The 22,371-nt window shown below is 43.6% G+C and overlaps 1 protein-coding gene and 1 pseudogene across 6 annotated transcripts; one reads left to right on the top strand and one right to left on the bottom strand.

Annotated features, from left to right (window-relative positions):
- Positions 1-55: 55 nt before the first annotated feature.
- Positions 56-21,991, top strand: ESD (esterase D). Of its 6 annotated transcripts, none has more exons than XM_066639522.1 (9): positions 56-128; positions 6,236-6,308; positions 8,741-8,829; positions 10,014-10,112; positions 15,501-15,625; positions 16,662-16,781; positions 17,619-17,717; positions 18,327-18,494; positions 21,764-21,991. In XM_066639522.1, the coding sequence occupies exons 2-9, from the start codon at positions 6,241-6,243 to the stop codon at positions 21,842-21,844; spliced, it is 849 nt and encodes a 282-aa protein (XP_066495619.1). In that variant the 5' UTR covers positions 56-128; positions 6,236-6,240; the 3' UTR covers positions 21,845-21,991. The 6 variants fall into 6 exon arrangements, with proteins under 6 accessions (XP_066495619.1, XP_066495602.1, XP_066495593.1 ...); XM_066639505.1 differs by having other exon boundaries at positions 78-202; XM_066639496.1 differs by lacking the exon at positions 56-128 and adding an exon at positions 2,573-2,670.
- On the bottom strand, positions 20,720-20,841 carry LOC136638131 (5S ribosomal RNA; annotated as a pseudogene).
- Positions 21,992-22,371: the final 380 nt, after the last annotated feature.

Genomic DNA, 22,371 nt, shown 5'->3' with positions numbered 1-22,371 from the left:
GAGCATAAAGACTACAACTCCCATGAAGCCGGAGTGCGAACTTTGAGCAGGGCTGTGCGAGCAGAGAGTTCGCTCTAGCTCGCTGCGGCTTGCAAGAGGCGCTAATCCAAAACGAGTCAGCGCAGGAGGTACGTGCAGGGATGGGGCTTCCCAGGAATCTGCTGGTACCAACCTCACAAGTCTTGTTCACAGTGACATAAATGTAGGTGCAAAGTGCAGTTGAGTGCTGTCAAAGGGTGGCGTGTGCTTCTTCTTTCTCTCCCCCCCCCCGCTATTGGTTGCATAAGAATTTGTGATTGGTTCACAGTGGCCAGTTTCTTTCTTTGTGCTTCTCCCGATTCTTGCTTGCTGGGTGCAGTGCAATTAATTAAGGCTGCAATCCTATCCACACTTTCCTGGGAGTGAGCCCCATTGACTAATGAGACTGACTTCTGAGGGGCCAGGCATAGGCTGGGACTCTGAGGCTGTCATCCTCTCCACACTTTCCTGGGAGTAAGCCCCATTGACTATAATGGAACTGACATCTGAGTAGACATGTATAGGATTGGGCCCTAATTGTGCAAGGCTGGCCATTGACGCCTAGGCTTGTGATAGATAGACAGGGGAAGATAGCCAGGTTCTTGTTCTTAAGAAGTTTGCAGGTATAATCTAAAATGGGCAATACAGCCCTATCAGGCGTTCCACCATGGGGTGGAATGCAGTTGTAGGTTGTTAGTTTTTAATATTTGAAGCAAGAGTCCTGCCTTATGTGTGTGAACTTGGAGTGAATTGCAGGGGGAGAAGTGGTTGGCAACAGACCTGTATGCACAAAAAATGTTGCAAAATAATAGCAATATTACATTAGGTTATGGTAGTTCAAATGAGTTCAGAGTTAATGGGCAGTTGTGTGAATGAGATTTTTCAACTACATGAAAGCAGAATGTCAGTGAGCTCTTAAGAACATAAGAAAAGTCCCACTGGATCAGGCCAAAAGCCCATCTAGTCCAGCTTCCTGTATCTCACAGTGGCCCACTTGATGCCACTCTTGAAATGAACTCAGTGTGCCAGTAACTTTGAAACCATTCTATGTTCTTAAAAAGACCAAGTGTTCAATGGAATTGTAACTTCCATTCATATCGAAATAGATAGTTGTCAGAGATTCAGTGGATTTCAAACATACTTAAGCACAGTTTGTTTGGCTGTTTGCATGATCTGATCCATAATTGAACTTGCCAAGTGGTCACATGGTTGGTGCTGTTGTCCTTGATCATACCAATCGCCCACCACTATCAAACTGACATAGCCAATCACGTAAGCAGGATTGTGTGTGTGCCATTTCTGACTGAAGTGGAGGAGCAATAGACATAGCAGAAGCTGCGCATGACATCTTTGATCTGGAAGGGCCTACATGCTCCATTGAGACTAAATATGGGGGGGGGACACAACACTTACTATCAACAGATACATTTTATCTTCACAAAGTTTAGAAAAAATTAAAAACCTGTTGCATTAAGATGAGACTGAGGTGGAAAGAAAATACTTTTTCAAACTGTAAAAAAAAAAAAAAGACTTGCAGTTAACTTCACATTGACAAACTAAGCAGTCATCAGCTTTAAAAAGAAAAAAATCATATACTGCAGATTCTACTTGGGAAAAGAGACCTTTATCCCAAGATCCAAATTCTGTATCTTATATGCAGAGTGCAATTAAATTTCACCATAGATTGTAAAATGCTTTAACATTTGGTTATTAATACCTTTCAGACTTCCTATTCAAAAAATGGAGGTGGTTTGCAACCTGGTTTAAAACTGAAAGCATTAAACAATTCCAATTAATTCATCACTTAACAATGGCCAGACAAAGTGGACTACTATCATAGCTCTCCCCCCCCCCCACCAATATAATAATTAAAATCTAAGGCTTGATAAGACTTTGATCATATGCATGCTTTCCTGGGAGTACACTCCACTGAATACATTGGGACTTACTTCCGAGTCCCAGTGTATAGGACTGAGCTATAAGAAGCAAGTTCACAGACACCATTAACAAGTTATCCTTTTCTGACCACCTGCCTAACTTAAAGAGCTTCCTGAATTTCAACAAGAATATGCAGTTGTGTCCTCTCCTTTGGAAGCTTATTCTAACATGGGAAAGATTCCAGAACAAGCTCTACTCCTTCCTGCCACCAACTTAAATTCCTACATGATGGCACCCTAAGCAAATACCTGTTTGGGGGGGGGGGAATCATATAGTGAGTGGCAATTTCTAAGGTATTAATTATTAGTACACTAATTGTTAGTAGCTGTTTCTGAGATACTAATTGTTAGATGAAGAAAAGATTAAAAGTGATCAAATGCAAAGGAGGAAACTACTTTTAATAGTTTTGTAAAAGACACCATTTGGGTGCACCTCTCCTTGCCCTTGTGTGTTGCATCTGCCACAGTTCCCTCTTGTACAGGGCATAACACTGGATTCCTGCATGTAGTTTCCCTTTCAAATGTACTGTGTGGCTGCCTGCAAATTGTAGCTGTTCAGATTGGCTCGCCTGCCTGCCCATCAACGTGAGCTGTGTGTGCATAGAAACTTGATTCTGGGATGGGGAATGGAGAAAAAAAGTCCTCTGTTTGAACTACCGTCTGAGCAATGGGTGATAGAGGACTGATCTTAAAAATAAGATGTTAAAAAGGACCTGTAAGTGAACAACCACAAAGAAATACACTTGCAGTAGCTCTCAAGATTATGATTTGATAATTGTGTGCGTGTGTAAGGAGACATTTATAGAGGAAAAAGAGGCAGGGCTTCTTCCAGGAAAGCACCATTTGCTGCCTTTCCAGTCTCCAGGGTCTCCTGCTTTGATCTCTGGTAAGAGGGCCACATCTGCTGTCAGTAGGACACCAAGAGCTTGCCCGTCTGCCAACTGGCTTTTCCTCTCTGGCCATGATTCTCATTGCCTTGGTAAAGAGCTTCCATAAATGTAAATGCAGCAGCTGGGAGGTGGGGAGATTGCCTGAAAGCTGGTACAGTATTGGCAAAAGAGAATCATCACTTTTTGCTGCCATCTTCCCCTAAATGTAGCTTTGGTGTGTTGCTCTTTCTTCTTCCTTGCATGTGGCTTTTCTACAGGCTCCAAGCAGTTTCAGTGGACCTCTGCTCCCTCCCTATTTGGTCGGAGCGGTTTTCTGAAAGTGGCCTGGATATGGCAACATTCTCACTGCGCTGGGCGGGTGGGAGGAATGAGAAAGGGACTTGGAATGCGTGTATTAAATTGTATTGACAGTTTATGGCCCTCCTGAGTTTTGGGGTATGTACATTTGAGGGTGGGTGGGGAGATTCAGAGTTGTAGTTCTGTGGAAAAAATTCCAGAAGTAAATGTGTACCTGCCAGGGACGTTTTAGCCATGGCATCTTTCATTTTGCAGATCAAACACTAGTTTAGCTTCTCGCTGTTCCAGACCTTAATTTGTGCCTTGATATCCAGGTTGAATTTGGGTAGAGGGAAAAAATTAAAAGGGTAGGGAGGGGAATTGTCATCTTGCTTTCTGTAGTTTTTTGGAATGAAACTAAAGCTGAAAGGAATTTTAAAAGGATATGAGAAATCATTAAAAAGGACATGCACAGTGTTCTTAAGTTCCCAAGTTCCAAGGAAATCCTCCCAGCCAGGCCAAAGAATACTTTGAAGAACTGCTTACATTTAGGCTAAGGTACATATGAAGTAAAATGTAAAGAGTCATGCAAGAATGCATTCACCTCGCTACCAAGGGGCCATAATTGCCTCGGCTGTATTTGGGATTAAGGAATAGCGAATGCCTAGATGAGTGATTCCCAAACTTTTTAGCACTGGTATTCACTTTTTAAACTGACACTATCAGGACCCACCTAGGTTTACAAGTTTGTTTTTTGTTTGTTTTTAATCAAGCAAGAAATAATATTTTATTTATTTACATGTAATAATCAGAAAAAAAGATGCTCCAGCACTTATCTCCAAATACTTACACATGCTTGCAAACTGCAGGATTACTTTTCAGGGCAATTAATAGCTCTCTGATTTTTGAAAAGCCTCAGGGCTTGAGGCCATTAGTTATCTCAGTATTCTCAAACTTTTAGCACTGGGACCCACTTTTTAGAATAAAGATCTGTCAGAACCCACCGGAAGTGATGTCATGACTGGAAGTGACATCATCAAGCAGGAAAATGTGTATCAATCCTAGACTGCAACCCTACCCACGCTTACCCTGTAGTAAGTTCCATTTACTATCATTGTTAAAAGCATATACATAGTAACCTGTTAAAAGTACAGATCTGTAATATTTCCCCCAATGCAGTCACATATCATGGTAGCATCAAGTCCAATATATCAATAAATTACTGAAATATATGGGAATCAACCTGAAATTGGCTCATGACCCACCTAGAGGGTCCCAACCCACAGGGATCCTATATTTTCATTGGAGAGTCACCTATATTTTCATTGGAGGCTCTGCTCAGCTGCTATAGGACTGACCAAAAATCAGATTGCAACCCACCATTGGGTCCTGACCCACAGGTTGGAACCCTCTGGTCTAGATCAAATTAAGCCCATCTCCTATGGAACTAAGCAGAAGCCTATGAAATTAGACCAAAATCCGTCTTCTGTTTCTGTATTAAGAGGGTTTTCGAAAAAAGCCATCATTCTGTTCTGTAAAATCCAGTCTTTAAAATTATAAAACCAGCAATTCAAAATGGTATATCTGAGTGCAATTTAATTGGCATGTACTGAGACAAAAATAAAACAGCAGCACAAAATTAATCCAGGCTGTCTTGAAATTGTTTTCTTGTCCACTAACAAACTACATCATGGTTGTACAGTGTGAAAAATGAAGGCCAACTCTCACTAAATACAGTACCTCCACCATAATTCTTTGTTTGCTGCCTGTATTCTGTCAGACTTTAAGCCAGAGTCGTCCTTCTTCTGCTTCAAATGTGGAAATAGAACTCCAGAATTCCAAAAGTTGTTAAATTAGCTGAACTTAATTTGTTGATCAAAAGGTGTCATAGGTGGCAGAAGTCCAGCATTTGTTTTCATTAATCTGGTGATAAAAACTGGATCGTGCCCCTATGTTCCAGTGCAATCTTATAGTCAAGTAAAGCCGCCAGCCTAGCAATGCTGTCTTAACTATAGCCTATACTAGTTCTGCTCAAAGGGGGAGGCTCAAAGCAAAGATGAGCTTCAAAAACCAAAGAGATGCAGCTCTGTCAGTCACTCTCTGGCTCCTGTACCAATCATGCGGTGGCATGCTGGCAGCATGCTCACAGAAGCAGGACATTGAAAGATCCAGTCAGTGCATGGCAATGGGGTTGCCCCATGACATCAGAGCCCCACTTGACACAAGAATGCCACAGTACAGTACCTCCTGATGTAGCCGCAAGGAGACAAAAACAAAGAATAGCTAGAAATTCCTGCACTCATAGTTCAAGCCCCCCATGCCACTCATATGATCACTGTCAAGGAATACCTTTTTGACTGTGGTAGACCTTTTAGACCTTGGTAGACCAATGTCCTCTGACAGCCATGTAGAATAGAAATAGAAACCTGTCCAGATTAAGATTTTGTGTCTCCATAGGGGAATCCATCAGTGGGAAATAATTCTGGGGCTAGGGGAGGAACTGGGGCAAGCTAAGAGGCCCCTAAGTGTACTTGTGCTACTAGCATTCCTGCTTTTTTTGCTTCACAGAGACTGAGACTGGGAACCAGGCGAGATCAGGTTGAAGCCAGATCAGTAGGAGTGTTATAACCAAGGCCAAACTTGCCTTTTATGTCACTGTCTAGACAGCCTTATGGGAGAGCCAGCAGCTCTTTAACCACTTAGCCACAGCAGGAGGCACACCAAGCCTCCTCATGGGGTATTAGCATCTTGCAATATCAGCCAGCCATATACGCCAGCAACACAGCGCCTGCCTCTGGCCTGCTAGCCCAGTGGCAGTGCATAGAGCCTGTGCTGGGAAGGCTACAAGTTCAGTCCTGAGACGGGCTTGGAGGAATCACTAACAGGTATACCTGGCTGGGGGACCGCAGCATATGACCAATCACAGGAAGCATCGCACAAGACAACCGCTTGGCCTGCTTGCAACCCAGGTTCTCTTTTGCATCAGCCCACTCATTCAGCCACACACACACAATGCCTGTTTGCATCTTTGCTTGTTATCCCTGAATGCAGCTGTTATGTCTTTATAATTTCTAAGCAAAATAATGACTACTAATTTTCTTCTTGTTTTCACAGTGATCATGGCCTTGAAAGAAGTTTCTAGCAATAAATGCTTTGAGGGTTTTCAGAAGGTGTTTGAACATGACAGGTAAATATTGCACGTACAACCTGAAGATTATGGTTTATAATTGCCTGTGGGACAACACTTAGAAGGACCTGCTTTCCTGAGAGGCACCAGGAGCGTGTTTGGTGCTGAATAAACAGTCTTCTTATAGGCTTTCAGGTTTGCCTGCTTCCTTATCAGCTGGTCCATATTTCTGAGTGGTATTGCGAAACCCTGCCTTATGTTGAGTTAGCCCATTGGTCCATCTAGTTCAGTATTGCAAATGCGGATTGATGTGGCTTTCTAGGGTTTCAGGCAGGCATTTTTCTCCTGTACCTGGAGATGGCATGTACCTGCTGGTACTGTTGATTACACAGGCCTACAAAATGGAGGGTCAGAAAAGTTTTTCCCAAACTTTATGGTGGTTTGGTATGAATTTGGGGTGCCGATTCCAAAAATGGCATCCGTTTTGCCCTATCACATCTAGTTTTGGAGATATAATATAGCCTCATTAGTGAATGGTTCAAGCAGCTTCCTCATGAGGAAGCTGCTTGAACCATTCACTAAAGAGGCTATGCCATGTCTCCAAAACTAGACGTGATAGGGCAAAACGGATGCCATTTTTGGAATTGGCACCCCAAATATACCCAGGAATTGGTGTAATGTTTAAGGAAGCAAAATGTGTGTTGGCCTGTGTTATGATTTCTTGAATGTTTCAGTGTGAAAAGTTCTTTGCAATAACCTTAGACTTCCTGTGAGAACTCACTGATGATCTTGTATTGCAGTTGGAGGTTGGGAGAGAGCCTTGCCCAAGCTCTCTTAACTCAAAGAGTTCATGACTAAACTAGGATTTGAACCTAGTTCAAGACTAGTTCTTGGCCCATTGGATGTCTTGAGCTGTGTCTTGTTAGGAAAATGTCTCCACTTAAACTGATTCACCAGTTCATGTGCTGTGGTGCAAGCAAATGTACATGCCAAATTTATCACTGCAAAATTGTTGATTGAGCTTGTATTTTCATTTAGGGCTTGACCCAGTTAGACATTGGCCAAAGACCCATGCTCAAAAGAGGGCCTTGCCAGGCTGCCCTCTGAGTGTACTGAAGCAGCAATAAAGGTCATTGTGCCATTGGGGGACAGGGGGCTGCATGGTGGGGGAGCCCAGTGCAGGCCTTTATCCCAGGGCCCTACATGACCCCCTAATGTTGAGTGATCACAAGCTATATTGGACAGTTTTGGCTACAAGTACCCTTCTAGTAGTTAAGCAGAGAATAGCTTTCATGGTGCTTAGTCATTGTGATGGAAGACTTCATGTCAAAAACCTGGGAGGCAGAGAACATCTTACTTTCTGTGCTAATGTACTAGGTAGGTACACTATCAAAGGAAATCAAAGTGTCTATCTACACTATCAAAGTGTCAGGTAAACTGACACTATCACTGTCAGTAGGTAAACTGTCTTTAGTAGTTTACCTGCTTAAAGTGCTAAGTAGACTTTATGATCAGATAATTTTGGTTTAATTGGTCTACAGTAAAGCTTTACTTTCCAGCTTTCTGGCCCAAGTGACCTTCAAGGCAGCAGTGAAAGAATAAACCTACTGCAAAGATAAGAACAACAAATAGCTGGCCCCCAAAAGGAATGTTGTAACAACAGCAATATCAGTTGGGAATCATATCCTCCATTGCATCCACTATCCTCCCAACATCTTCTAAAATAACCCTTTGAGAAGCTCATTGAAAAACCAGTAGTGAGAGAATGAGACAGACCTCTCCTATAGGGTATTCTGCAGCTGACCGCCCCCCGCCCCCAAGGATAATCTCACATGCTCAGCCACTATATCTCAGATAGCAGAGGGACATGGAGCAGGTCTCCAAAGCTGGGCGTTCTGGTAGGTAGGTTGATTTGTATCTACAAGACCACACTTCCTGGATGATATTACTTTGCAGGAAACACTCAGTGCTGATTTGGAGGATGCTGGCTCTTCCCACTGACTTGTGCATCCTGTTCAGTCTCATCAGCTCTACCCATGTCCCAGTACTGTACTGTTGCTCTAAACCCACTTTCTTTGCTCATGTATATTCCCTCATATCTGTCTGGTGTCCTGTGGGATCCTCGTTGGTCAGCTGCATCCCTTCCCAGTTTTGGCTACCATCAAGATTACAATCTTATATGCAAACTTGTGTGAGAGTAAACCCCATTGAACATAGTGGGACTTCCTTCTAAGTAAACCTAGGATTGTGCTATCAGCATACCAGCTGCTCCAGACTTGCAGCATGGACTTCTCAGCCCTTCTTACCAACTCCACTTATTGTTGAATTACTTCCTAGTAGACATGCATAGATGTGAATCAGTGTTCACACAGGGAAAAGCACTATCATGGTCTTTAGCTGAAACTTTTAATCTCTGGCAATTCCTATTTGAGCTTTTTATAAAATTGTGGTTGTTCTGTTAGTAATGTGTTGACTGCATTTTGTTGTTGTAGTGTTGAATTGAAATGCAAAATGAAATTTGGGATTTACTTGCCACCAAAGGCAGAAACTGAGAAATGTCCTGTGTTGTTCTGGCTCTCAGGTGAGTGTTTCAAAGCCGCCTTCAAAAAAGGTACCTCCTTGGAGATGGTTAAAACTAATTCAGTTTTAGTTTAGTCTTTACTAAGTGTGACATAGATGAGCCTTTGGGAATAATACAACATGTGCTTTTGGTTTAAAAGCACTTTTGGGGCAATTGGGTGAATCAGTAATGTGTGGTCATCTGAACATGGATAAAAGGCTTTAGCGTAAGTAGAACTTGTAGCTTGCTATCCTTCTACCCATATAAGATGTTCTTAAGAAGTAGACAGAATTTGGCTAGCGCTGCAAAATCCTTAGAAGGCCAACTTCTGTGTTAAACAAGCATGTGTATAGCCCATTGATTTTCATCCTTTTTCATCTCATAGCACACTGACAAGGTACTAAAATTATCAAGGCACACCTTCCATTTTTGGACAATTGACAAGTCCCACCACATTGCAGGTGGGGGGCTCACATCCCCCAACGGTCCTACTAATAAATGACTCTTCTCCCAAACTCCTGAACCACATCTATGGATCATTCATGGCACACCAATTTGCCACAACACACTGGTTGGAAATTGCTGGTCTTGCCCTTTGGTTGCGGAAATTCGTTTTACAAATAAAAGCAGTTTCTGCAAAGGAGTAACACATTCAGGAGGTTGTGCATTTATGCCCTCTGTCGCTTTCTTCTCCTTTATCTCTTCATATGAACTGTCCATCCCTGTTACCCTTCATGGGCTTATACCTCCCTTTCTGACAGTATAATGTTCGTTGTAAAAATTAGAAATATTGTCTTATTTTCTTCCCGAGGAACTTCAATGAAAACTGTTTGTGATGGAAAATAGATTTATGAGAGCAAGGATGCATGAACTGGAAAGCATCATTGAGAGAAGCAATCCCTTCTCTAGGAAATGAGCAAAGATTGCCAACTTGGTTTTCAGTTCTTTTGCTGCTTAGAAGTTTACTTGATGGAATGCTGAGATTGTCCTGTTTCTCAGTTAGATGTTTCATCCTACACACTGGCCATTCAGGTGTTCAGAGCTCTAGATCATGAGTAATTGCATTAACCAATTTTTTTTTTAATGTGAGGAAAATGTTATTAGGAAGACACACATTCTTTTATTTTGGGGTTGCAAAAAGTTCCCTGGTGTGACTGCCAAGCTGAGATGCTATTAACATAATTTTCTGCTCTCTGTCTTACCAGGATTAACCTGCACAGAACAAAATTTTATAACCAAATCCGGGTTCCATCAAGCTGCTGCTGAACATGGCCTTGTTGTAGTTGCTCCCGATACCAGCCCACGTAAGTGCTGTGCCAGTGATTTCAGAAAGCCTTTGTTACATAGAAGTTCATATTCCTAGGAAATTAAATTAAGCAATGCATACAGATTGTAGAATGTTGTTCTTAACAATGTCTTATTTGTGTCAATAACATGTGTGCTGTACGGAGATGGCTAAGTTCAAAATAACTACATGGGCATCATGCTAGATGGAAAGGTCTGTTAAGAGCAGGGTGGATAACATGTAAAATCTGGACCTTACTTTACCCTGTCCATCAATGCTTGGTGTGAAAATGGTTGGCAACCTTCAGTCTCGAAAGACTATGGTATAAGCCGACAGCACCCGGTATTCCCAGGCAGTCTCCCATCCAAGTACTAACCAGGCCTGACCCTGCTTAGCTTCTGAGATCAGATGAGATCAGATGTGTGGGTAAGCAACCTCTTTGGCTGCTTATAGAACACAAAGGCAGGTCATTTTAGAGGCTGTGACTTGAGGTTTTTGTCTTTTGACCCCCCCACCCCATCCTTATCATAGGCAAAAGATGACCACTGCCAAAACTATTGCTCGTCAGGAAGATTGGTGGATGGAAGCACAGCATTGTGTGTTTGTGTTTTCTGTGTCACTTCTTTGCCCCCTGATGTTCAGTTTTTGTACTTTATTAGTTCAATGCATTTAAACTAGCAGAAGGGATGAAGGTGATTCTTATTTTTAAAAAAGTTTTTATAAATTTTGCCAAAACCTCATTCAGACCTTGTTTGAGGTATCTTTTTTTTCTTGTGTTTCTCCCTCTTTTCCCCATGAATAGAACCACTTTCTTCCACTGTATTCTGTTTCATCAGTCTTCAAGATCCATTCTTACATGTTGTCCCCAGTCTCTTTGGACCAATTTATACTCTCACTTGGTTGAGAAAGGTGGTTCTGTGATGGCTTCATGTGCATTCCTGTGTGCGCATAGATTGTGCAAATTAAGACTTTCTCCTTCAGTGAGATGGGGAGGATTGCATAAATGGAGCTTAAACAAGGTATTGTGTGAACTGGTCCTGTGTAACTGCTTACCATGTTCATATCTTTCTCAGCGAGGATCAGGTCGAGCTGGTGCCAGTGCTTTGATCTTGGGTGTCTCCAAGAGACTCTATGTTGGGGCTTTGTGTTGAAGAACGTGTTGCTGACACAGAGACCGTGATGACAGCAAAACTCTAGCAGGCGTTGGCCATTTTCGTTCATCCTCCCAGTGCCAAACTGACCTAAGCAAGTGGGCCATGAACTGTTATCAGCACCAACTCTAGCATTGAAATCGCCGAGGATGAACAATGGCTCTTTTACAGGGATTTTCTTGACAGTGGTGGCCAGGTCATCATAGAATTTGTCTTTGGCTTCTGCTGGAGACGACAGAGTCGGTGCATAAGCACTGATGAGAGTGACAGGTCCTGCTGATGACTGGAGCTGCAGGGACAAAATTCTTTCACTTCCCACAGTAGGTGGGATGATGGATTTCAGCAGGGTATTTCTGACCGCAAAGCCAACGCCATGTTCCCTGGTTTCATTTGGTGGTTTTCCCTGCCAGAAAAATGAGAAATTTCTCTCCTTGACAGATCCGGAATCTGGCAGCCTAGTCTCTTGAAGGGCGACGATGTCCATCTGCAGTCTGCTCAGCTCCATGTCGATGACAGCTGTTTTGCGTGCGTCGTCTATTTCTTGCAGGTCATCAGAGAAGCCAGGTGTCATTGTCCTAACATTCCAGGTGCCCAGCTTTAGGGCAGTAGTTTTCTGTTTTCTGTTGCATGGTGCAGAGTTGTCAATCCGCTTGTCGGTTTTCACCCTAAACCCCACGCACCCCATGAGGTTAACGGACCGTGGCGAGGCAACACCTTACTGGCTGGGGACTGCCCAGCTTAAGGCGGGCGGTAGCTGCCCAATGAGATGCAATGATCTCTCCCACCGTCGGAAGCAGCCCCTGGCGTCATGCTCTACGCCAATCGAGCAAAGACTTATAACCGGTAAACTGCTGCTTCCCGTGTTGTGCCGACGCCGTATGGCGAAGTTGGAGTGTCCTCTCCAGTGCGCGAAGCCTGGGTAAAGAAGGTATGGAGGATAGGCTGTTACCCATGCAGCAAATCCCCCCTCTCCACGTCGCTGGAATGGTCCAATGGAAAGGCAGAAGCCAATACGGTTGGTTCCAGCGGCGTCGCAGGAGTTGCCAGAACGTGACTGTGTTCAGCCATGAACTGCCTAAGGGACTCCGGCTCCTGATTTTGCCTCGAGGTTGACTCCTGAAGCCTTTTCCACAACTGGATGTAGACACAAGGCAGTGGAGGTTTGAGGTCAGAGTTTCCTTCTCTTAGATGAGCTGCCTTCCTAGGCTGACGAGTCCCATCTACCCGGTGTCCTCACCGGGTAGATCCTCACCAGGTAGTCTATCCTCACCGGGTAGTCCTCACCAGACGCAGTCTATCCTCACCGGGTAGTCCTCACCAGACGCAGGTAGGACTATCCTCACCGGGTAGTCCTCACCAGACGCTCCAGCCTTCCCAGCATCAAGATCACACGCAGTTATCGTGGTGCTGCCTGCGACACTGACCACTCCCTGGTGTGCAGCAGAGTGAAACTGCAAACAAAGCAACTGTATCACACGAAAAAGGAAGGAAGAACTCGCATTGATACCAGCAAGACCCGGGATCAGAGAAAAGTGGAGGAATTTGCACAAGCGCTTGAGGAATCTCTTCCAGGCCCGGCCGACGCAAACGCATCCAACAGATGGGAACATTTCAAGAATACCGTTTACAACACCGCCTTGTCCATATTCGGCAAAAAGACCAACAAGGCGGCAGACTGGTTTGAAGCCCACTCTGAGGAGTTGACACCAGTCATTGAGGAAAAGAGGACAGCTCAAGCAGCATACAAAGCCTGTCCCAGTGAGCGCAACCTGCAGGTCCTCCGAACTGCTCGCAGCAAAGTCCAACAGACTGCCAGGAGATGTGCTAACGACTACTGGCTCCAGCTCTGTTCCGAGATACAGATAGCAGCTGACACGGGCAACATCAAGGGGATGTATGATGGTATCAAGCAGGCCCTAGGTCCAACACAGAAGAAAATTGCCCCTCTGAAGTCTGCCACAGGCGAGGTCATCCAGGATCGGGCGCAGCAGATGGAACGCTGGGTGCAGCACTACTCTGAGCTATATTCCAGAGAAAATGTAGTCACCGAAGAAGCACTGAACAACATTGAGTGCCTGCCTGTGCTGGAGGAGCTTGACAGTGAACCAACCCTAGAAGAACTTCACGTGGCCCTGGACTCCCTTGCCTTTGGCAAGGCACCTGGAAAAGACAGCATCCCTGCTGAAGTCCTAAAATGCTGCAAAGAGATCATCGTCACTGAGCTGCATGAAATCCTCTGTCTCTGCTGGAGAGAAGGTGGAGTACCTCAAGACATGAGGGATGCAAACATCATCACGCTGTACAAGAACAAAGGTGACAGGGGTGACTGCAACAACTACCGCGGCATCTCTCTCCTTAGCGTTGTAGGAAAGCTGTTTGCCCGAGTTGTACTAAAGAGGCTCCAGGTACTTGCAGAGAGCGTCTATCCAGAATCGCAGTGTGGATTCCGAGCCAACAGGTCCACCACTGATATGGTATTCTCCCTTAGACAACTGCAGGAGAAATGCAGGGAACAACGACAGCCACTCTTTATAGCCTTCATAGATCTCACAAAGGCTTTCGACCTGGTCAGCAGAGACGGCCTCTTCAAGATTCTCCCCAAGATTGGATGTCCACCCAGGCTCCTCAGCATCATCAGATCTTTCCACAAGGACATGAAGGGCACTGTTGTCTTCGATGGCTCCACATCAGACCCTTTTGACATCCGAAGCGGAGTGCAGCAGGGCTGTGTTCTTGCACCAACCTTGTTTGGGATTTTCTTCGCTGTCCTGCTGAAGCAGGCCTTTGGAACTGCAACAGAAGGCATCTATCTCCGGACCAGATCAGACGGAAAGCTCTTCAACCTCTCCAGACTGAGAGCAAAATCCAAAGTCCAGCTGAAATGTCTGCGTGACTTCCTCTTTGCCGACGATGCAGCTGTCACTACCCACTCTGCCAAAGATCTCCAGCAGCTCATGGATTGTTTTAGCAAGGCCTGCCAAGATTTTGGACTGACAATCAGCCTGAAGAAAACACAGGTCATGGTTCAGGATGTGGACTCACCTCCCTGCATTACAATCTCTGAGCATGAACTGGAGGTTGTCCATGACTTTGTGTACCTTGGCTCAACGATCTCCGACACTCTTTCTCTCGATACCGAGCTAAACAAGCGCATCGGTAAAGCAGCTACCACGTTTTCCAGACTCACAAAGAGAGTCTGGTCCAACAAGAAGCTGACGGAACATACCAAGATCCAGGTCTACAGAGCTTGCGTCCTGAGTACACTTCTGTACTGCAGCGAGTCATGGACTCCTCGCTCACAACAGGAGAGGAAACTGAGCGCTTTCCACATGCGCTGCCTCCGACGCATCCTCGGCATCACCTGGCAGGACAAAGTTCCAAACAACACAGTCCTGGAACGTGCTGGAATCCCTAGCATGTATTCACTGCTGAAACAGAGACGCCTGTGTTGGCTTGGTCATGTCGTGAGAATGGATGATGGCCGGATCCCAAAGGATCTCCTCTATGGAGAACTCGTGCAAGGAAAGCGCCCTACAGGTAGACCACAGCTGCGATACAAGGACATCTGCAAGAGGGATCTGAAGGCCTTAGGGATGGACCTCAACAAGTGGGAAACCCTGGCCTCTGAGCGGCCTGCTTGGAGGCAGGCTGTGCAGCATGGCCTTTCCCAGTTTGAAGAGACACTTTGCCAACAGTCTGAGGCTAAGAGGCAAAGAAGGAAGGCCCATAGCCAGGGAGACAGGCCAGGGACAGACTGCACTTGCTCCCGGTGTGGAAGGGATTGTCACTCCCGGATTGGCCTTTTCAGCCACACTAGACGCTGTGCCAGAACCACCTTTCAGAGCGCGATACCATAGTCTTTCGAGACTGAAGGTTGCCAATACCTACCTATCTTTCTCAGCCCAGGGTCAGGTAGCAGCAGTTCTTGCCTAGGTATTTCTAGCCTGAACTATACACAGTTCAGTATCTTATGCTAATATTTTCAGAGCTTTGCTGAAAGCTCTGTATTTCAGAGGAAACTTTCACACTGTTTGGCAAATTTTTGCTACTAAGTCTGTGCTGAAACAACCTACTAACGTACGTGTTTTGGGAGTGTTATTTCAAGCCAGTGATGTCTATAAATTGTTTGTATTTAAAAACAAAACAAAGCATTAATATGACTGGGGATGTTACACACAGCACATCAGTTAAAAATGAGACCCTGTCTACTGTATTCTGGATGGTAGTGATCAGACGTAGAATTCTTTCCCTTCTAGGTGGGTGCAATATTAAAGGAGAAGACGAGAGCTGGGATTTTGGGACTGGAGCTGGCTTTTACGTAGATGCCACTGAAGATCCATGGAAGACAAATTATCGCATGTACTCTTACATAAAGGATGAGGTGACTTTTGTCTAGGTTAAAAACTGTTTCTGTTTGCTGTGCGCAGTTCCCTTAATTACATAAATGGGGAATTAAATATATTGTGGGGGTTTCCAAGCTTTTTCTTGTGTATTATTTTAAGTTTTTTTGGCCTCATCCCATATGAGTGTCTTTCCAAGTAGAGAGTAAAAATTCTGACCCACTGTCATGCCTGTACAAGCAGGATCTGTTTTGGTCACCCCATCCCATCCCATCCCCAAAGCTTGTCTTACTCTGTCCTTCCTATGTGCTGTTGCTCTCTCCCCCCCCCCCCCATTTGCCTCTGAGGGTCAAAAATCCCTCTCTGAGACATGCTGGAATAAGGCACTTCACTATTCCTTATGACCGCTTCTCACTTTCTTTTCTAAAGTGTCTTGATGAGGGTAAGCCTAAAATCCAAATGTGGAGGTAGAACTCTTCCATGTTAAACTCTGCATTACTTTATTAATAGGATTCTAAGTTACAGTGAGCCTCCCCAACTAAAGAAGTAACCTATTGGTGTTTTCTCTGTTTGTTTAATATAAAACATGGAGAACTTGGTTGCCAGCATGTCTTCTTGCCTTGGATACAGAGGCAGACATAGGAAAGAACTCTTCCTCTAGTCCAGGGGTCTCCAAACTTTTTGGCCAGAGGGCTGCATCAAATACCTGGCACGGTGTTGAGGGCCGGAAAAAAATTTAAATATAAAATTTGTATAAATAAATTAGTGATAGAACTTAGATGAGTGAATAAATGAATGAATGGGCTCATTCATTCAGCCTCTCTGGCCCTTAGAACACCCTCCAGACACAACCAGAGCATAGTTCCTGTCACATTTGGCTAAATGGGCCAGAGGCTTTCAGGGGACGGCTGCAGGCAGGATAGAAGCTTGCCGCGGGCCGCATCTTGCCCCCGGGCCGGAGTTTGGGGACCCCTGCTCTAGTCTATAGAAATGGAGGCAAATAAATCTATATTCAGCCTCTGAGGATTGAAATGTGGATATGATCACATTTCTCTCTTTCTTACTGATGTTTTTCAGTTGCCAAATCTGATAAGTGCCAATTTTCCAGTTGACTCTGAAAAGATGTCTATTTCAGGCCATTCAATGGGAGGCCATGGTGCTCTAATCCTCTCTCTGAAGAATCCTGGAAAATATAAAGTAAGATTTTTGAAGCTTAAAGTTTGCTTAAACTATGTCAGATGAAATCAAGGAATTAGATAATGATGATATTGGATCATGATTATGATTATAACCAATGTTTCCTCAAACACATGGTGTGCGATTCAGTTGTGCTTACTTGCTAATTTCAGCAGGCATGTGCACATAATTCTATGCTGAATTGTGACCTCTGGAATTTTCCAATGTTGTTTGTAAAGTGATTGGAATGAATAAATGCCTTTTGGATATACAGTTGAACTCCAGTATCCACAAATCTGGTATCTGTGAATATTACTTACCGCCAGGCTTGATACCCAGGTCCATATTTAAATACCTTTAAAATTAAAAAAGACACAAAATTGGGGCTCCTACCTTTGCGTTGCAAAACCGTGCCGTTTCCAAGCCTCCAGCATTATTTTTAGGGCTGAAAGACCCACTTCTGGGTCACACAGAGGTTCCTTACACTCCCAGGTTTGGCCCAGAATGCATCGTGATGTGGTGTTTTATAAAGGGGGAGCATTTATTCAGACCCTGTATTAATTACTGCATGAATCCTGCTCTAGGATAAGCATGGCTTTTTGTTCAACTGGAACTGGTACTTAGGTTTTTATTCTTGAAGGAATTTAAGTGTATTCAGTGTTCTTGAACCAGTGAACCCCCATATATCATGGCAAAACTTTTTTTTTTGGGGGGGGGGGGGGGAAACCTGGCCAAAAGCAAAAATAAGCAACTAGTAATTCTAAAGTTGCATTTACCATGTTCTAGAAAAGAGTTCCTGGGAGAAAAATGAAATTCAGATTTTAACACAGATTTGTTGTGTGTTCCCTTTCTGAACAGTCTGTTTCAGCATTTGCTCCAATCTGCAACCCAATTCAGTGTGCCTGGGGAAAAAAGGCTTTCAGTGGATACCTAGGATCGAATGTGAAGGACTGGGAGGTATGTACTGGGCTCAGTGGCCCCATATTAACCTTCTTATTGGAGTGCTGCGCAACTGCAGCAGGGCCACCAAACTTCCTCTACTATTTGAAAGCTGCCGTTTGCAGGAACTGAACTTGCTGGAGTGCCTAGAAGTAAGGGGAGAGCAACTTCTGCCAGAGAAAATATACATACCTACTTGAAATGACTTTGTTCTTTAATAACAAATTGGTCACTTTGAGCACTTGATCCTGCTGTCAAAGTGGGCAGCCACTTTTTCTCTACCAATATGGGCTGCTAGTGGGATCGAATCCCTTCTCTTTTTGGGGTGCCTGAAACTCATTTCATCTCTAGCAGCATGCTATGCTGTCTCATTTGCAGTTGTCTGTCTATTTCTTTTAAGTCCACTTCAAAATGTGTGTTTATTGTAGACTTTAAATGCATGTCTTAAATGGCTACAAAATTACATAGGACCTCAATCTTTTTTGCTGGGCGTAGCATTTTTCCCCCAGTGTTTTTGTCTCGTGTTCAGTTGCTGAGTTTTTAAGAAGTGAATGTATCTTTATTTGTTGCACCGTTGTTGTATTGTTTATGCCAATAAAGGTTTTTGATTTGATTTATTTGTTGCAGGCCTATGATGCTACACATCTTGCAAAATCCTACCAAGGTTCCCCTTTGGATATTTTAATTGATCAAGGCAAAAGTGACCAGTTCCTTACAGAAGGGCAGTTGCTGCCTGATAATTTCATTGCTGCTTGCACTGAACGAAAAATCCCAGTGGTGTTTAGATTGCAGCCGGTAAGACGTTAGAATCAGTGTGTCTTATGTTGTCACACTTTTAACAGCAAAGGCTGACTATTTCTTTTTCCTCTTGAAGGAGGTGGGCAGCATTTTCTGTCCTGTCACCTTGCATTTGGCTGAAGTAACTTAGGGCCAAATCCTATCCACCTTTCCAGCCCTGGTGTAGCTGTGCCAATGGGGCATGCACTGATCCTGTGGTGGGAGGGAAATTATGGAGGCCTCCACAAGGTAAGGGAACATTTGTTCTCTCACCTAGGGGCTACGTTGCAGCTGCACTGGTGCTGGAAAGTTGGATAGGATTGGGCCCTTACAAAAGGGTGTGATATGCGTCATCTACACCTAGTTCCTGTATCAGGTGTTACTCTATCAGTCTATGAATTCACAGAAACACTAGGTATTGCTGATACACAGAAACCTGCCCCCAGTTTATAAAATGTGAATAGTAAAAATTTTATCTCCTGCTGTTGTTTATGTTAAATATTTTCACTGATATGTTCCATTATTGCAAAACTGATTCCTGTCCCTTTCCCATATACAGGGACAAGGGAAGAGCCCTAAAATATGAAAAATGTTCTCCTCTGGTGTCTGGAAGCAGGATCAATTGGAATGCAAGCACTTTCCCCCTTTTCTTAGAGTCTCATTTGGAATTTAAGACCCTTCTCCACATTAGAGTAAGATGGTAAAATTCTGGAGTGTTCTACTCTGGTCTGCAGGCTGGGAGTCTTATTTTAGAATGCATCCCATACAAAAAAAAAAATCCTGTATGTAATAAATGAGCGCACTGGAGGAATGTTTTAGTGTAAACCTCTCCTTGAGTTGCTCATTTACTATGTATAGGATGTTTTTTAGATGGAGGGTTTTTTAAAAAGTTAACTGCCCTCCCCTGCAGTCTCAAGTGAAGAAATCCAGAACTTTATGCAGAGTGAACTAGTAATGTGTGAGTCTAACATTAATACAAAAAGATATCTCCCCCCCCTCCCCATCTTAGTTATCCAAGTCTGTGTCTTAATGGCTGCCTTAGGCAGAAGTATTTGGAGAGGGAGTAGACTAGACAACCCCATCCATCCTATAGGCACTGCATGAAAGACTCCAGATTATCATTGCAGAATTGCAAAGCAGCCAAGTTTCTTTGGACCCAAGTTACTAAGGTGAAGCTCCTTCTCTCTTGGCTTCAGTGGGCCAGACTTTATCTCCTGGTTGAGCCTTACTGAAGATAAGTCACTTCTCGTTTGACTCCTGCTTGGCTAAACATTCAAAATATTATAAAATTGCTTGCATATCTGTCCCCCATGTTTCTCTTGCACCGAAAAGGGAATTATTGTATCTCTCTCTCCAAGGCAATGTTTCATCTGAATTTGGAAAGAGTGGGGAGAAAGGAATAGCATGTTGATTGTGCTTCCTGTTCCTCCCATTTACTGCTGTATGTTCACAGTGTTTCCCAGAATTGAAGATTCAGGGTCCAATCCTATCTAATTTTCCAGTGCCAGTGCAGCCGTGCTAGTGGGGCCTGCACTGGATCCTGTGGTGGGGAGGCAGTCACAGAGGCCTTCTCAAGGTATGGAAGCATTGTTCCAAGGTATGGCTGCATTGCAATTGCACCGGAGCTGGAAAGTTGGATAGGATTGGTCCCTCAGTCAGCTGCAGAAGAGCTGTTATGAATGTGAAAATGTGGCAACAAATGTGGTTCTTCAACTAACTCCTCACTTTATCCTTGTGTCCAGTCCCTTAGAGCATTTGTCTGCGTCTGATGTGATTATAAGCTTTCGGAGAGTCCCACGGAAATGTTAGCTGCTCCATGTTGCTATACAGCATTTATTTAACATAGCACGTATAAGGGGCCTGCAGTTTCTCCGCTTTGGATCTGTTTAGATACCCCTGGTCTCTTGAACTTGGGAAGTCTACTTGTTAGGTAGACTGCACATGAGTTATACTCCTTGAAAATTTAATGTTGAGGTGAAGAGTCTGGAAGAATTTCTGCTGTTAGCCAACGATCCTCTAGGCATTGCTTTCACCATGTCTAATGTGATTTAGGGTAAATACTGCTGTAAATCATGGCTGATGGGCCTGGAATCTGTAATAAATGTTGACTGGACTTGTCATAAATCTGACTGAAGTGTCCTTGCAAAGGGTCATGTGAGGACATATATAGAAAACTCACATGCTGGGTTATTGAGTAAATATGGTTTGGTTGGCAACCTTCAGTCTTGAAAGACTATGGTATAAGCCTACAGCACCTAATATTCCCAGGCGGTCTCCCATCCAAGTACTAACCAGGCCTGACCCTGCTTAGCTTCTGAGATCAGACGAGATCAGGCATGTGCAGGGTAATATGAAACCTGTAGAATCTAAAACACAACTTCTTACGTGTTCTGGCTCAGTATTCCCCCCCTTTAAAAAATAAAAAAAAGGTGCAAGGGAAGGGACAATTTAACAGTTTGCCCTGTGGTGGTTCTAACATGGATCATGTACCTCTGCACAGTGTTTGCATTATATTGGGGCATGGAAGCTTCAGTTGGTCTCCAGTTGAAGGCTTTTTCCAAATGTAAATACTGCAATGGGCACACAATCTAGATTAGTACTCTGGCCTGTGCCCAGGTGTTTAAACCCCCCCCCCCCCACTGCCAGTGGTACAGTCACCCAATGTATTATTTAAAAAGTGAAGGGAGGTAACTACTGGGGGATTGCATGCCTTTTTAAAAAGTGTGTTGACCCTTAAAATCATTGCTCATTTAGAAATCTTGAAAGGAAGTAGTCCCTATTCATGGAAGTTGCATTCTCAAGCTTCCTAAAGTCTCCGCGATAGGTTCTCTTTAGTAATCTGCCATCTCTCTGACACAGAGTCAATTGTAGTACAACTTTTTGAATGACTGTTTAATCTGAGGCTAGAACAAAACAGAAATGTCCCACAATTGTACAATAAAGATCCAGGCAAAAAATTAATTGTTTAAGTTTATTAAAGTCAAAGAAGTAATCCAGTGACCAAGCAAGGTGGTATACAAATATTATTTATTTATATTTGTTATTATTATTATACTATCTGCCAATAAAATTGTTGGTCATAAGGAGTGTGCAAAAATGATGCTACAACAACTATCTCTAGGATCTAAACTTAGACCAGTACGAAAGCTCCTTCAATCTGGACTACCGCTATCTTGGATCAGTGAAGTGAAAGAACTGATCTCCAAGACATGTTAACAGATAACTATAGGTAAAGAGTTTAGTTTCTGAAACAAACTAATCTTTTTTTTTTTCCCCCTTTCCCCCAGGGCTATGATCACAGCTACTATTTTATAGCATCATTCATTGGCGACCATATCAGGCACCATGCAAAATACCTCAATGCTTGACTGAATACTTTCCATGGGCATCTTGTAACAGTCGAAGACAATTGAAGATATCAGTGGAAATCGGCCACAAGAGTTACTTGGATAATTAATGTCATTGAAAGGAGGTCCTGATTTCAAGTTTCAGAATAAATATTTTAAATATGTCTACCTAATTTGAATGAATAAATACAAATCAGTTGACAATACCACAGCAAGATAGGCACCTTTAGTCTTGATGCCTGTGGTCACCCTGCTACAGCCACACAATTGACACATTCTCCCAGATATCCTGAACTACAGAAGTTGCTTTATGACAGGAACAGATCGATAAAACCACACTCCAGTAGCCTGCATTATCACTGTATCTACCCTACACATCTGCTACATGAAATGCAGTCATCCTTTGTTCTTTTCTTCAGTCAGAAAGATTATTTATTACTTGCATAGCTTTTATGATTTTTCGGGGGGGGGGGGATGCCAAGTCTTTTAAAACTATTCCAGATTCCTGCCAGTGTATGAGCTTCTAGCTCATTCCTGTTAAAATGACA

The sequence above is a fragment of the Tiliqua scincoides genome, chromosome 1 (assembly GCF_035046505.1).
Source record: "Tiliqua scincoides isolate rTilSci1 chromosome 1, rTilSci1.hap2, whole genome shotgun sequence".
Taxonomy (NCBI): Eukaryota; Metazoa; Chordata; class Lepidosauria; order Squamata; family Scincidae; genus Tiliqua; species Tiliqua scincoides.
This window is presented reverse-complemented; position numbering and strand designations above follow the sequence as displayed.